At 41.9% G+C, this 16123-nt stretch overlaps 1 protein-coding gene across 1 annotated transcript in view; it reads left to right on the top strand.

Moving 5' to 3' along the window:
* LCLAT1 (lysocardiolipin acyltransferase 1) overlaps positions 1-10460 on the top strand; it is a gene marked incomplete at its 3' end in the record, with an annotated part of 71852 nt that extends 61392 nt beyond the window's left edge. The window contains exon 6 of the mRNA XM_079550826.1: positions 9952-10460. Coding sequence (XP_079406952.1) covers positions 9952-10460 — 509 coding nt within the window. The remainder of the gene's footprint in view (positions 1-9951) is intronic.
* Between the last annotated feature and the right edge of the window lie 5663 nt (positions 10461-16123).

Consider the following 16123-nt stretch of genomic DNA (forward strand, 5'->3'; position numbering starts at 1 on the left):
ACAGGGGAAAAAAACATGGAAATGGAATTAGTGGTATTAGAGTTGAATCTCAAGGGATTAAATCCCATTAAATAACGGAGTGTATAAGGTTAGAGGCTGTGTTTTGTCGATTAATTCAAGAGGCTGTGCTGGTTAATTGAAGCCCAAGTGCCTCTCTGCCCTAGACTGATACCACCTATTGAGATGTATAGATGAGCTTGCTTCTGTGTAAATATGCCTCAGCTGCACATTTAGATCATAAAACACACATTCTTGGCAGAAGTTCCTCAAAAGGTAGCGTGTGACATGTTCTCAGAGCAAAATCCTTGCCCTGCATTTTAAACCGGGTGGAGCAAATGGATAATGTGGCTTTCTTGTGTATCAATCAGAAGGAAGTTATAAGCCTAACAATTTTCTCTGTGCTGAAATTGTACCTTCTTGTCGGACTGCTGGTGCTGTTCTGCATTCCTTTCACTTTGTGCGCTGAAAGGAAAACAAACCACTGTGACCAAGAATGGCAATAGCACAGACCGGTGAGGCATGAAATGGGAGAGATTGGCTCAGGATGTCTGTAGAAACACTCCATTCAAATATTTGAGGTGGCTGCTAGCAGGTGTTTTTTCAACGTCTAGTTTATATTCTATTTCTGTTGCAGGGTACATTTTCATCAATTATTTTGGACTGGTATAGGCCCTATTTGTAACGCTGAATCTCTCAAAAGTTTTGAGTGAGTGTTTTGAGTTTCTTCTCCTGTATCCCAGATACAAGGGCTGTGGGTGTATCATCCAGCCTACCTGCAGCCTTGCTTCAACCTGAAGTTTATTTCTGATGCCAGGTTGCTCCAACTGGGGCTCCTGGAGGGTCAGTGACCATGAGTGATGCCAGGGACAGTTTGAAGAGGGCAAGTCTGTCTAAAAGTAGAAGGTCACTGAGCAGCTAAAGACTACTCTCTAGCGGCTGATTCTGGGTAGTGATAAAAACAGCAGCATGCACTGAGTTAACAGATTGTAGCAATTAAGAAGGGAGAAGAAGTAAGGGGAGGCAATTAAGCTGAACCTTTATCTTGATCATAGAAGAGATTGAATGTAATTCAGTAGAAGCCCTTGTTTATTTATTTATTGCTACTGTTGCAGTACAGTTGGATAACGTTATGCTACTCAGTGCCATTGTTCCATTGCACGAACTAAGGGTCTGACCAGAACTGACAACTCTGTGGCATTCCTGAAAAGATAGGATACACTTTGATCAGATGATTACTGTGCAACAGCTGCTTTCTTCTGAATATTTGTGGTGAATTATTTTTTAATCCTCATGCTCCATCTCATGCTGACTTTGCAACCACTTCACAAAGGACGAGACTCAAAATGTAGGGTCAGTCTGCAGATCAGCTGGAGCCTAATGGTCCTGCATTTAAAACAATTTGAAAAACATTAAAAACTGTGAGAAAATCATGAGAAATTCCTACTCTACATCCTGGCTAATCCCAGATTCATTAAAAAAAAAAAATTGTTTGAAAAGAATATAAGCAAGGGCTTTGGAAGACAAAGAGGAAATAAATAAGTTGAACAGGGAGATGGGGAAAGGCAGCCCATTGAATGCTTTTATTTTAGTTGGGATGCTGAAAGCTATAACGTGACAGTTGATACATACTGCTGTTCCTGACAGCTTTAGGAACGTATCACTGTTTTATTCCCAGTACTCACAGACTTTGAGCTGGCTCAAAGGTGAAGTGCTGTTCACGTAGCAGTGATGTCCTGCAATTCGCAACATCACTGGTATGGCAGTTGTGTATGTAAACTGTTCCAGAGTGTTTTGTTTGACTGTTAACTCAGTGAGGCCAGTCGTCATGAGAGTGGAAATTTCAGATGCAGCGGCTGGATTGTAGCAGGACTGGATTGCCTCCAGTAAGGATATGGTTTTGGTTCCAGAGATTGATGCTGAATTCCATCGGTGCTGCAGAGAGATTGTTCATCTAGGCAGAGTGCAAAGAAATACACGTGGATGGATTGCCTCTTTCTCAGATTCTCAGGGATTTCAAATGCCTACCAAATAACTGAGAAATTAGGAGGATAGCCTGTTGTGTTACAAGATAAGAATCAGCTTGAGTTGTTTGTTCATGCATCATATATAGATGGGATGTATTTTAAGGTTATATGATACCTTACTTTTGCTTAATTGTTATGATGCTTAGCTTTACTGAAGTACTTGTACGACTAATTGAACATCTTTGGTTTTAACAAACAACTAAACAGCTGTTCAGCTCTTTCCTGGTGAATGTAAATTTGTCTTTCTGCAAAGATACCTTCTGACAAGGCAGACTGCATGTGATGCTTCTAGAAGGATTTCACTGCAGTACAGTAAATTATCTTTATTTCAAACATAATTGTGATTTTCATGTCCGTTTGCCAGGAAATTCATGTTAAAGCTCAGTGGAGCTGATGGGTGGCGTACCAGTGCGTCAGAGTCTGTCTCTTACATGAAACATCATTTACAAATCAGTAATAGTGACTTAGAAACAATATGTTTTCTCCTTTCTAGTGTGTAACGTGCATTTGAAAACCAAATTTCATGTTTATATCGTGGAGCAGACATGAAGTGTGGGAAGCTAGGCAGGCAAGGGAATAAATATGGTATATTTGTTATCTGGATTTGATAAATATAGTTCAGGAATGATAGAGTAAAGAGTGGTGAGTCAGTTGTGCCTGGTCATCCCTATTGACTGAAAATAACTTATTATTCCATCCCTTTTATCCCTTCGCTCCCTCCTCTCCACATATTTTGTATTTTATTAATAGCACAAACAGCTTTCACTTTGCAGTTCCTAAATAACCCTTTGGATTCTAGGAGGGAAGACTGAAGGGCAGCCACCATCTGGCAGCCTTGCAGATGGAGCCTTCTGGTCAACGCATTCCTTATCACGATAGCTGGGTCCTTCACTTCCCCTGCACAGCCCTCCTTCGTGTGCTCACACACTGAACACACAGCAGATGAGGCTCCTGAAATCACTGGAATAGTGGTTGCAGCATCACCCAGTAGTGACACACAGCATTTCACACCTGACTTTGATCCCAAGGCCAGTATCCAGAGAGATGGTGAGGAGGGTTGGAGCTGTAAAATGTTAATGCTGGTTCTGAAGTGTTGTGAAACAGGTGAAATTCAGCACCGCTGCCTGTACTCTCTGTATGTTTAGATGATTCTAGAGCAATTTACAAGGTTGGTAGATCAGACTAGCACTGCACGGCCCGTTTTATTTAACAGAACTCTATGGTCAGGAGGTAAAAACAGTTCCTTCCCTGTTTCCTCCCTAGACAGCTTCAGTTAGTGATGTTTTCTTGCACGTTTTCGACACGTGGCATCAGACTGCAAAACTGTGGTTTGAATGTGCTGAACAAAACACCTAAACTTGTGTAATGTATGCTGACATTTTTGAGGATGTCCTTACACCTCTCAATCTCTGCACTATCAAGTGAAAGGTACCTTGGGACGGTTCCCAGCAGACCTCTGCTCCCATGCACAGCACCCAGAGCGCTGCTTCTTCCTGCTGCTGACCAGAAAACTTGGCTTCCAGCTTCAGGGACAAGAGGTGCTGGTGCCTGAACTCCATCTTCTCTGGGGGAAGGTCTCTGTATCTCTTTTTATCACAGGGCCAATAGAAAAAGGGATAGCTAGAGTAAGAATTGGTATGCAGGATTACTGTTCTCTGTTAATCAAGGTCATCATTATCCTTCTGTCTTTTTTTGTTTGCTTATTTGATTGCTGCACTTAGCCAAAAAAGATTTCCAATAGCTACTGAATTGAAAGTGATTTAGGTGAACCGTGGTTGACACTGCTGCTTTAGAGAGGGCTGCCTGAAGTTTTAAATCTCAGCAAAGATGATGCTTCCCAAGAGAAGATGTAAGTTCTTGAATCTGCTCCATTTTGGTACTCTGGAATGTATTTTTCTCAGAGAAAAATGACTGAAATCTCAGGAGCCCACACAGTAATATTTCTTAGTAAGCTGTTTTAGGTAACTTTTGTTTTAATGTCCAAAAATGTATCTTTGTCTCAAAGCTAGCATAAAAAATTAGATACTGAGCAGTGTAGACAATCTGTTCTACTCATTTCTAGCTTTGCTTTCATTATGTTTGTTTACAGATGCTGAGCTCCTCTGCCTGTTTTCCTAAGGAAATATATATAAATATATTGCGGATAAAGTTATTTAAAGAAATGCTGGTGAGGCACTGGCACAGGTTGCATCACAGGGAGGTGACGGGTGCCCTGTCCTTGGAGATATTCAAAGTTGGGCTGGATGGGGCTCTGAGCACCTGATGGAGCTGTGGGTGTCCCTGTTTATTGCAGGAGAGTTGGACCAGATGGCCTTTAAGGATCCCTTCCAACGCAAACGACTCTGTGCTATTGAAGGGAGGGTGAAAAAGCTACAGGTGATGTTTATGGAAGTGTGAAGATGTGTGATGCATTCAGAGTTGTGTGATTATGGGATAGGTATGCTGCAATTACACTGTGGTGGGAGATGGAAGGCACAAGGCTCAGGGGCCTTGTGTATATTCACAGAACGGTTTATCTTAAGTTTATCATGACTGTTTTGTTGTGAAAGCACCTTAGCATGCCTCTCTCATTTTGACTTCACCACTCATAAGCTCACTGCTCTGTGATGAACTGCAGTTAAGAATAGCATCTTCTCTACTGAATTAATGCAAGGGAAGAGACCATATAATCTTCGTACGATTTAAGGTAGTGTCAGTGGTAAGTAAAGTGGGATGAAGTCCAGCTGCTTAGATCCTCACTAGAAATGGAAATGGATAATAGCCACCACTGCTAATGTTGAGGAGACTCAGCTACCTGTTCACCTTCCAGACTGTTGAAAGCCTGAGTAGTGCATTACATGGATTTACCTCATTTTTGGCACAGTGATGGCCATTTTGGCTTTTAAGAGCTGCTGCTCTGAATCATCATTTTGGCCCTCAAGTCACTGCCTATATAGATCTCACAGTGAGCTTGCTCAGCATTGCTCTGTCCCAGGTATGAGCAAGAAAATGTCCTTGTCACTAGCGTGAGTCATTGCTGAGGAATGAGCAGCGATCCTTAAACTGCAGGGGATGAGGGTGTGCGACCAGCCTTCTTATTTGGGACTGTGTTCTTGGGCTGAGCATCAGTTCTGGCAATTTTCATCAACTGCAACTTCAAATGTATTTGAAAGAGGCTTAAAATAGTTTAATCCTGGCTTTATATTCAGACTCCTTTTTCCCCTAGAAATATGTTGTGCTGACCTTGGATTTTTTTAACACACATCATTAAAAGAATTCAAAATTTACCTGTGATGTCTTTACTTTGAACCTAAGAAGAGACTCTTGGTTATAAGGTTTTATAATATTGGGTTGTGAGATAAAGGGCTGATCTGTGCACACACAAAGGAGCACAGGGATGTAATAGCAGGCAGGAAAATCCCAGAACACGGAGAATTAGAGTCCTGTCCTGCCTCCTCTTAGGGTTGTCATGGGGCAGCCATCAGCCATGAGCTGGGGTGGGCATCCATCACAGTGTGTCAGTGAGGGAGGCACCTGCCCATCACCTTGTAGACCAAGGGGGATTACTCCTTGCAGGACTTTAGGGATCACTGTGGGATGCAGAGGAGAGTGTTTGGGGATTATATGGGATTTATGTGATATTCGGGAGACAGCTATTGAAGCTGCTGTATGTATGAGTTGGATGCTGGGAAGATCAGATGGTGACAAGTTGGCTATTAGAGGGATCAAAAGGTTCAACCCAGCAGCATAGGGCCTGGGGTCAGCTGAGACCAGGTTGTATGTATGTCTGTCTGCGTAAAACTGGTGGAAAAGAGGGCAGCCTCACATCTACTGGGCTACCACTGCTGACTGTGTGACACAGAACAACAATTCTGATGGAACAGCTGGTGTGGTGAGAGAACATGTCCTAACTTTTTGTTGGAATTTTTTTTTTTTTAAAGAAGGCATCATTCTCTGATGTATTTTCTCTTGGCTAGGATCCTGGTAAATTCTTTCTATGCCACCTGTAAGTTCAGTGCCCATAGTAACCAACTATGCATTGTGGTTGCTTAAACTAATGTTGTGTATCAGCATATCCTGAAACATCCATCACTTTGACTGGTGGACAGAACATTTAAAGAGAAAAATAACTTTGTGGCTTTTGTGCCATTCTGTCATCCCAACATAGAGATTGCAACATTTATTAATCATTCACCTTGTATTTGTAGCTGCTTAAGAATAATTACAAACAAATTTTATAATCGTTCTTGGGCACAGTAGTAACCTTTCTTTTTCTGAAGTGCTTCTGTAAAGCATAGGGCAGAATAATGTTCATAGGTCTAATTCTGCAGAGTGAAAGCAATGAGGATGTAAAGCTACTGAAACTCATGTGTTTGTCCGGAAGGACTGGGCTAGCTACCTCACATTTTTGCCTTAATGGAGGTTTCTTAGTTAAATTAGATTTCAGAGGCAACATTGTGAATATTATTTGATTTTCTCTGTCCTTGTCACCAGGACAGGTTCTTTGGGGATCCCTGGCAGTGACTGGCCGCAGGGCCGTGGTTATAATTAGAGATTTATTATTACATAAGAAAGAAATAAGCAGCATAGCTCATCATCTACAGTTTTTAGCACTTGGCTTACAGTTGCACTGAATTTTTAGAAGCCTGAGTTACAACACGCTTTTTAGGTCATTTAGGAAGATGCACTGCAGGTCAGGTCACATTCAGTCAACAGCACACAACACTTGGGGCACAAGTCTTACAGTGAGTGGAAATGGGTAAGAGCAGAATAAAGAAGATCGTGTGGACATCACAAAGAGCAATGTAAAGAGGGGCTTGTCCACTGGCAGCTTCTCTAAAACAAACACATTTAATTCACTTCATTTTTTGATCCAGTGGAGAAGTAGAACGGGGTGACTTCCCTTAGGGCGATTTCTTCTTAAAATGTACAGAAATAGAGGTTTTAAATGGATCTTTAAATTCAGTCACCTCAATGCATCTCTAGTCAGGATCACTCTTTCACTCACTGTCCTCCATCTTGCTGTTCATTTGAAGCATTTGCTGTTAGCTATCTTCAGGCTGCAGAGGGAACCAGCTTAACTTCAGAGAGCAACAGAGGTGGTAAATGTGCTCTAGCCAAGGATGCATCTTCAAAACTGCCGGATTAAACATAGCCTAAGGGAGTTTTGTCCTTGTTCATGGATGGTGTGTTTTCATCTGCTGCAGTAACTTTTCTAGCAGATTCACTTGTAGCACATTTGGAAATGATGTACAGACCCTGGCCATATTCTAAAATACTGTTGACGTATCAACAGAGAATATGCAGAATTCTTTTGTTCAAGTGTATGGTGTGGATCCAGCAGCTTCACTGCACATAACAAATGGCAGGGCATGCTTCTTTCAACAGCTGTAGAAAACTGATTGAAGCTGGTCCTTTTCACCTGCCTGCCTCGCCAGGGAATTAAAGTTTCAGTCTGCCTTTTGTGTGTTTTTAAATATGTATGACCCAAACAAGGGACCTGTTGAGAGGCTCTGATGCTCTTGCATGTGAAACCCGGTATTCTAATCTTTTCCTTCTGATGTTTCAGTGCTTCCAGATGTGATAAATCTACCTCTGAAATAACCGTAATTTCTTCTAGAGTAAAATTGAGTTTAATAGGTAAACTTTGCAGCTGGCTGTTAGAAGATGCTGATTCAAGTTGGCCACACTGAGCGGATCACCCAGGGGGTGGTGATGCACTGGAACAGGCTGCCCAAGGAGGCTGTGGATGCCCCATCCCTGGAGGCATTCAAGGCCAGGCTGGACGTGGCTCTGGCAGCCTGGTCTGCTGGTTGGTGTCCCTGCATATAGCAGGGGGTTGAAACTAGATGATCATTGTGGTCCTTTTCAACCCAGGCCGTTCTGTGAGTCTGTGATCACCTCATCATCATTTGCTTTAATTTCCCTGTTTGTGATGCAGAAAATATAGAGCTCACCCTCTTGTATGCAGCTCTGGGAGCTTTGTTCTGGGTAGCTTATTTAGAAACCTTTGTGTAGTGTAAACATTTTAGAATGTGGTGAAGTCCTGCTCCACATTCATAGGTGGGGATTTCTGAACAAGGGACATCCATAAATTCTAGATACATCCCAAGCAAGTTTTTGAGCTAGGAAAGATACCATGATCAACCAGATGTGCACGTATAAGAAGTATGTTAAAAGCAATAGTCTGACAAAGAGTTAGTAAGATGTACAAGACATAAATGTTTCTTTATCAGAATAATCTAGTACTAAGCTGTTCAGTGCTTAACACAATTCTTATGATGATGTGGAAGTTTGTGTACAGCTTTGATATTCCAAGAACACTTGCACATCATGTAGAGTAATGACAAACTGCCTGTTTAGCTTCAGAGACACAATGACTGCAAGGTGAGTGAGACACTCAAGTAGCCCAAAGAACTTTTCACAGAAGACTTTTTTTCATATGGGGATCTCAGGAAGACTGCACCTTTTCTGGGTTGCTCTTTAGAAACCCAAGACACAAAACTCTCTTGAGAGAGACCATTATAATATGCTACTGTTGTAAAATACTCTGATGGATGGCATAGGAGTTTTTTTTCCTCCTCTCTTGTGATAGTTGGAGTTGAAAACTTTAGATAACTTATTTTGAATATGGCTATTTAAAGTCTCTGTTCTGTTCCTGTCATTTTTGAAGATGTGAGGAAGGAGAGCAAAAGGAAAGGGAGAACAGAGCTAAGAAGAAGTTGTTGTATTTGTTTTTGCAGGAATTAACGTAATCTATGAGAAAAAACGTCTTCAGACACTGCAACTACAGACAGCATTTAGTCTCCAATTCTATTTTGCCCTGAGACAGCCAGCAAAATAGAAACAGCAACACAGGATAAATCACTGCTGGCAGAACTTAACAGTTATGCAATGTCCAGCACACCATGCACCTATTTTTAGATCAGCTTTATACTAGCAGAATTTAGATTATGAAATCTGAAAAGAATGTCTAGGCAAAGGCTGAGGGCAAAGAAAATATTGGGAAGAGCATCCGTGTAAAAATGGTTAGTACAGAGACATGCTTGTAAAAACAGCTTTGGCAATAGTGCTGTCCATTCTAGAGTGTTGGCTTGATCAGGCGTGGTAATGCAGATCCGTTTTTTTCATCAGTATTCCTTGAATTTCTAATCCGAAGTTGCTTTTCAAAGAGTTAACTCTGGCCAAATAGTGGTATGTGGTTTACATAAAGCTCCGCTTCTCCACTGTTTGCACTGCACTTTGTGTTTACCAGCTCTGGAATGAAGCAAGCCACAGCTCACCCCATTGGAGTACCAGGTCAAACATAAAGAACTGCGTTAGATGGAGTGCTCTGCAAAGCTGGACGAGCTACAGACAGGCTCCTCAGCCTTCGTCAGTCACCCTAGACTTAATGAACCTAGTGGTATTTAAACTGGTGTGTGCTCCATGTATGTTCTTGCAGATCTTTGGTAAATTAGGACTATGTGTGCTGTTTGCTTCAGATCAAAGTTCAGACTAAATATTTTGCTCTGTTCGCAGGAGTACATAGTAGGTTATGTTTGATGAGTTAAAGATATGTTTGCAACACACATATGACTGTTTTGGAAATGTGTGTTAGTGGATTAGATGTGCATACTCTGTTCTTCTTCCAAGATCAGATTTGCATCTTTTCTCCTTCTGATTTGACTTTATCCCCTTAGTCCCCGTGTTGTAATTCTACATTAGCTTGTGCAAGTGAGTGTCATTTTGTTTCCAAAGGTTTTGCTCAATTCAGAAGAGGTAGTGAATGGGAAATATCTGACCTCTCAGCCTTTGGATTCCAGAATATAAAACAATTTCTGCATAGCTAGCGTGTCTTTGGGATTCCTTCTACAATTTTGGCAGTTTTCAATGTGCCTTGAAGTGAATTAGCACTCTGGTTGTTGTACGGCCTGTATTGATCTTTTTCCCCACATCTTTCTTCCAGGTAACAATCTTGATGCTATCCATGACATAACTGTGGCATACCCCCAAAACATTCCTCAGACGGAGAAGCACCTTTTGAATGGAAACTTCCCAAAGGAGATTCACTTTCATGTCCAGAGATACCCCGTAGAGACAGTGCCCACTTCTAAGGAGGAGCTGCAGCTTTGGTGCCAGAAGCGTTGGGAAGAGAAAGAGGAGAGACTTCGACGCTTCTATGAAGGTGGAAAGTGCTTTGATGAGACGGGGCAAAGCTTTATTCCCCCGTGTAAGTCTGAGCTCAGGGTCCTGGCAGTCAAGTGCATCTCACTCCTGTATTGGACGGTGTTCCCAATGGGTACGTTTGCACTGCTGTACCTGTACAGCTTTGCACGATGGTATTTTGCAGCCGTGATAATCATTTTTGTTGTGCAGCAAAAGATATTTGGTGGGCTGGAACTAATTGAACTTGCTTGTCATCAATATTTTAAAAAGCAACAGAAACTTAACGACACAAAAATTAAAGAGAAGTAGCTTCTTGCGTAAAGAAGGGCATAATAATGGGTGGCTTTGGGACATACTGCAAATTTTTATGGACAGGAAAGAATTTTTGCATGAGAATTGTCTTTTACTATTGTCATTGTTTGCTAGACATTTGCACTTAATTCTGTGACAAGAAAGAAAACCGTTAGTTATCACTGCGTGTGAAAATGATAGTTTTTATCTCTGAATGTAATTTCAGCATTGCTCTTGCGAGCAGCTAGCAACTGCATTCTGCTGTAATTAAGAAACACGTTGCTGGATTATTGAACAATCAAAGGGATGTTAATAAATATGACGTGCACTGAAAGTCCATGTACAAATCCCAGCTGTCCGGCTAAGAAAGACAGATGTGTTACTTCTGTACAATCACGTTGTCATGAAGCACCGGATTGGAAAAGCTGCTATGTTTAACAGTGGTTTGATGGTAGGTGGAAGCTGGAAGAGGATGTTCCATTTCTTTTTGTTGCTGTTTCAAATAGTCACACTTACTTTAAAATGCTTTGACTTCAGCTTCTTCAAACACTACTGAACCTAGCACGCTATTCAACCTGCTCTGCCTCAGTCAGTCAGAACTTAAAGGGTTTTTAGGCCTGCCAGTGTTGTGTTGTGGTCTGAGAAACAGTGCTGGCTTTGCCTCCAGTTAAGTCTTTGCTGATTATTTAATAGATCTATGCAGCTAGGTTTTGATTTTTCACTGTTGGTGCTGGTTTGGTGTCCCTCTTAGCTGTGGGAGATGTGTTCCTGCTGTAGTACGTAGAGCTGCAGGATAGGGGAGCTGGCTTTTGTTGTTTTATTGGTGGTTTTTTTTTCTGGTAGAGGCAATAATATGTGTCTGTCTCTGGAGTAGCTGGTAAATGGTTTTTCAAAGAGGTCTCATTATAGACACTATTTGATGATTTTTTTTATTTTATTTTTTTATTTTTGGAGAAGGCAAGGTATCTTTTTTTGTTTTTTGAAGGCTTTTTTGGTTTATTCTCATGTTACTTCTGTAGACATTTCAGTTGTCCAAATGCATAAAGAAGAAAATTGCCTTTTCTGTGCAAGCCAGCCAGACCTGTTGGAATGTATCCAATGCAATGGTCGTCTTTGTATGAGTATTAGAAAAGGTGGGTTTCAGACCATGACAGCACAGGGAAACTGAGTTTCAGCTTGTTTTTGCAGAATTATCTTGCATTGCCTGACTGCATCACTTCTTTTCCATACTTCTTCACTTTTAAGCTTTTATTATTTTGGGAGGCTCCCACTGTAACATGCTTCCTTCTTTTCATGATATTGAGGCTTTCTAAATATCATGAAATCCAAATTAAACTCTGAAAATGCACTTTGCAAGTGTAATGAATGTAATATCTACAGTAAAAGGTACAAACATTGCCAGCACTTAGGAGACACTTCAGGTTGGACTTGTTCAGCCCCAGCAATGTTAGATCACTTGGTCAAATGTATTGCTGCAGAACTTCCTGGACTTTCTGAACATTTGTTGTTTATCGCATGGAGACTTAATTGAGCTAAACCAAAAGAGCCTGACTGTATGTTGAGTTGTTCTGCTGTGAAATACGAACTGCCTATTTCAAGCACTGGGTCAGCACTGTAGGTACATTTGTTTCTTCTACAACACTGAACATGTTGTCTCCTGTGTTTCTATCAAAGGCCATTTCTGAATGAATCACCAGCCTCTATTCGACTGTCCCTCGCAAGGTGACAAGTATTTTTTAATCCGTGCTTATAATAACTGTTTATTATGCACAAAGTACTTGAAGCCATCGGTTTTATTCTAATTTTTTAATCCTTTTTTTCTTAAAAGATAAATAAAAGTAGGTTTATATTTAGGATTATGTTTCTAAATGATATTTCATATTTATATGGGAGTCCCTAAAGTCGGGTAACTGTTGTTTTGTTGCAGTTCTTCTGTGGTGCGGTGATGTTCCTTAATGTCATTTTGTGATATCAAAGGCATTTAGACAAAAGCCTAGATCTGCATAGCTGGTGTTTTTCCCTTAGTATTCTGCTTTGGTGCAGTTCCTTGTATGTCCACATAACAGTCACCACAAGGGAAAAACTAAAATTGGCATTTATAGATAAGTAGAGGAAACCCAAAGGCTTTGAGTCTGTCCTGAGCCATGGCTGTGCTTTCACACCAGGAACAGCCATGGCTGGGGCACACCAACAGCATTAGAAGTCTTCAGGAATGACTTCAGAGGGCAGCTGTGACATAAATACCAGCTACACTTTTTCAGTCATTCAGAGAACTTGGTGACATCATAAAGCATACCAGAAACATCAGTGTGAGTCCTGGTCATGCAAGCAGGGAAAGATTTCTAGAGTATTTTGTATCTGTGTTTGATTAGAGTTGAATTCTGAAAATGAAATATAATGCGGTTCAGAGATGACCCTTACAAGTTTTCTGTCCGGCTGGAGCCAAACGTGTAACTAATGTAATGTGGGAAATGTCCTGCAAATCTGTAATTCATCCTCCTCTCCCGTGGATTCAGAGTGAGCAGAAATAATCTTCATCTTGTTAGCTCTAAATGCTGCATTTTCACTGCCTGGCTGCATACAGTAGGAGAGCCCATGGTAAGGGAGGAATCCTCCTCGCAGGGAAGGCTCTTGACTTTGAGACAGGCAGGACTTTTCGGACGCCGTGCCTCATTTTTCAATTAGAAATGCAAGACAAAAAAAAAAATCAGCTTTTGTGTTTAAAAAGTCGCTAAAGTGATGAGGAAGATCCTTCTGTGTATGTTCTTTTCCTATTTGGTCAAAAAGAGCTTTTACTCGAAAGGTTTTAATATGCATATTTTGGGGAGAATACTTTGTTGTTATTCACCATTTCCTTTTTCAGACTCCAGTTACTAAGACATGCTGGGTGAATCACTTGAAGTGTTTTCAGTGCTGTTAGATTAAAGGTGCTAGTACTCCAGGAATCGCACATCTACCTTTTGTGGACCTCATATTGGCACCCAGGTTTATCTTACTGATTAGCCCAGTTTCTCATGGCTTGTGTCCTCTCGCAGTCCCGGTAGACAGAGCACGTCGTTCAACCACGACTACTCCTGCTATGGGGCCTCCATCTCTGCTGTCTTCCTTATGTTATTTGAGAAACACGACTTGCTTTTCCTGCCTTTGGAGATACTCTTCGTTTGTTCCTTCAAATGTTTCCTCATCTGTGCTGTGGGTTTCTTTCTCTTTGCTCCGAACTGAAAGTTGAAGTCCTCTCATCTGTGTTTGTGCTGAAACTCTTCTGGCTAACAGAACATCAAACCAAGACATTTCTCTTGTGTTCAAAGCTGTGGGGCTCCAAGCTGGTCTGTAAGGTGTTGTCTTGATCATACGAAATGTAGTTTCTAGCTCTGTGCATTGCGTACATCTCTGTTGTTTAAAAAAGATGAGTGTTTTTATAACTTGATTTTATATGTACATTGTATGAAAGAAAATGCCAGGATACTACAAACCTACAGAAAGCCTTAGTTTTCAAAGTTCATTGGTTATATTAGAGTATTTTAACCATGTATCAATTACTCTACAGCAACAATAAAGTCTTGAAGCATTGCACGTGTTTAACTTCACTGTTTTCATTTTACTGTCACATATTCGGTATGCATCCTTAAGGAGCCTTGTCTTCACTCACACTGATGTCTTGATCTGCAGGTACTTGGTTGCTGGTTTATGGCTGTTATGGTTGTTGAGGTGACATTTCCCTTCTGTTCCTAGGAAGTGGAGAAGATTGTACACTCCCTGCTGTTCCCATGAAGTGGTGCAGAAGCCCTTGGGCAGGCCGGAGCTATAGCTCAGTATTAGCCTGGCTTGGTTTCTTAGCCAATGTTGCTCAAGAATTGGCTTGTAAAAGCACGTTAAGTATTGATATGTAGATAATTGCTCACCTTTTACCATCAGTGTAATTAGACAAAAAGTAGTTTGTGGCAAGGTTCACTTATAGGACCTGTTTTGATATGGCTTTGCAGGCTCAGTGTGATTTGTTTCTCCATTGTCTGGAAACTAATTTGGTGTGGAAGGGTAAGAGCTCTGTTTCTTAGGAGTTGCTGTGGCCCTTTTACCAAACAGAGTAACAAGGGTAATGACTTTAATGTGGCTGCTTCATTGTGGTCAGAAAGACTGTAATAAACAGAGACTTTGGTAGCTGTTTTTACAGCTGGAGATGATGTTTGGGATTTCTGTGTATGCTCTGAGCATTCAAATCAGTCTCCAGAAGTGGAAGTGTGCTCTACTCTGTACTGAGTGGCTTGTTTCTCTGAAAAGGCTGTTGTCACTTCCTTTTTGTTTCCTCAGGGCTCAAATATGCACTGAACAAAATATTTTATGTCTTACCTGGCATTAAAGAAAATAGTAGTGAAGAAAGCTAAAGCTCTCACCTTCTGTCTGCCCTCAGCACACCCCGTTTGGTTCAATACAACTGGCAGAAGGTTCAGTTTTGTTTCATGAGGACTGTGAATCAGATGGCAAGTTACCTCGACCAGAAATTATTAGCACAGTCAGTGCTTATAATGTGCTCGAGTGACTCTCGTCTTAGAGTGCAGTTGGAAGGGAACGGTTGTGCTGAGGCACAGCAGAGGCAGAGGGCTCATGTCTGTCCTTGCTGAACCTCTCAAGAGTCCCGGCTCAGGGTGTCTCGTTCTACACTCCAAATGCCTACTCTAGCTTTTAATTAAAAAGCTGAAGCTCTCAGGCTTGCTGTGACTCTTCTGCAGCCACAGCCAGACCACATGACTGTACAGCAGCTTAAAAGCCCACCGGGGCGCTCAACAAGCCTTTCCTGCAGCAAAGAGCAGTAATGGAGACAGGAGCCCAGCCGGAAGCGTATCATCTGTTGTCTTCATTTCCACACTGAGGTTATCTGCAGAGCGTCTGTCTCGGGGCTGCAGCAGAGCAGCTTGGGCCCTGATGCTGGGTGAGGGCAAACCTGACCTTGCAGTCACTCGATGGTGACATGGAGTGTGTGCCTTCTCCAGCCTCCTCTGGATGGATGCCGACCTCTCAGGAAGGTTTGTCTTTTATATCTTTCCATGCAGAAAGAGGAGGATCTTTGCCATAAGCCCCAAAATGCAAACATAAGGAAGTGTGTAGGCATGATCACAGCAAGGGCTTGGATCTGCCTCTATGTGAGGTGTGAAGGTTAAAGGCAGTCTCTCAGCTTTCTACCACAGCTAATGACGGAAAGTGCTACGTGAGAGAGTGCTTAATTAGGGATTAATGAGAAAGGAGCCTGTGGTTTTATTATCTGTTGGATATGAGCTCTGTGGATGAGCGGGAGAGCTTGCATTAGCTGCTTCCTGCAGAGTCTTCACATAAGAAAAATCCTTAGCAGGCCCAGAGGTGGAGGAGGGAGCAGTGCTCAGCATTCCCCTCTGCAGGCTCCGGCAGACCCCAGACCTGTGGTCCTGTGGATTTCTGTCAGCAAGGTGACGCTACATTATTTTGTAGAACCTCTTTGAGGGTCAAAGGAGCTCCAGCTCCATGACAGCAGCGTGCCCTTGTGTTTCGGCACACACGTCCCTTTTTGTCAGCCTGTTGGCAAGCCGTTACATGTCAGGAGAGGGCTGGTCCAGGAACAAAAGCAGTGTTCTTTGCTTCATTGTAGGACCATGCCTCCTCTCCTTTCCGTGATGAAGCTGCCAGCAAGAAACACAGGTGACTGAAAGAGG

The sequence above is a fragment of the Tetrao urogallus genome, assembly GCF_951394365.1.
Source record: "Tetrao urogallus genome assembly, chromosome: 2".
NCBI lineage: Eukaryota > Metazoa > Chordata > Aves > Galliformes > Phasianidae > Tetrao > Tetrao urogallus.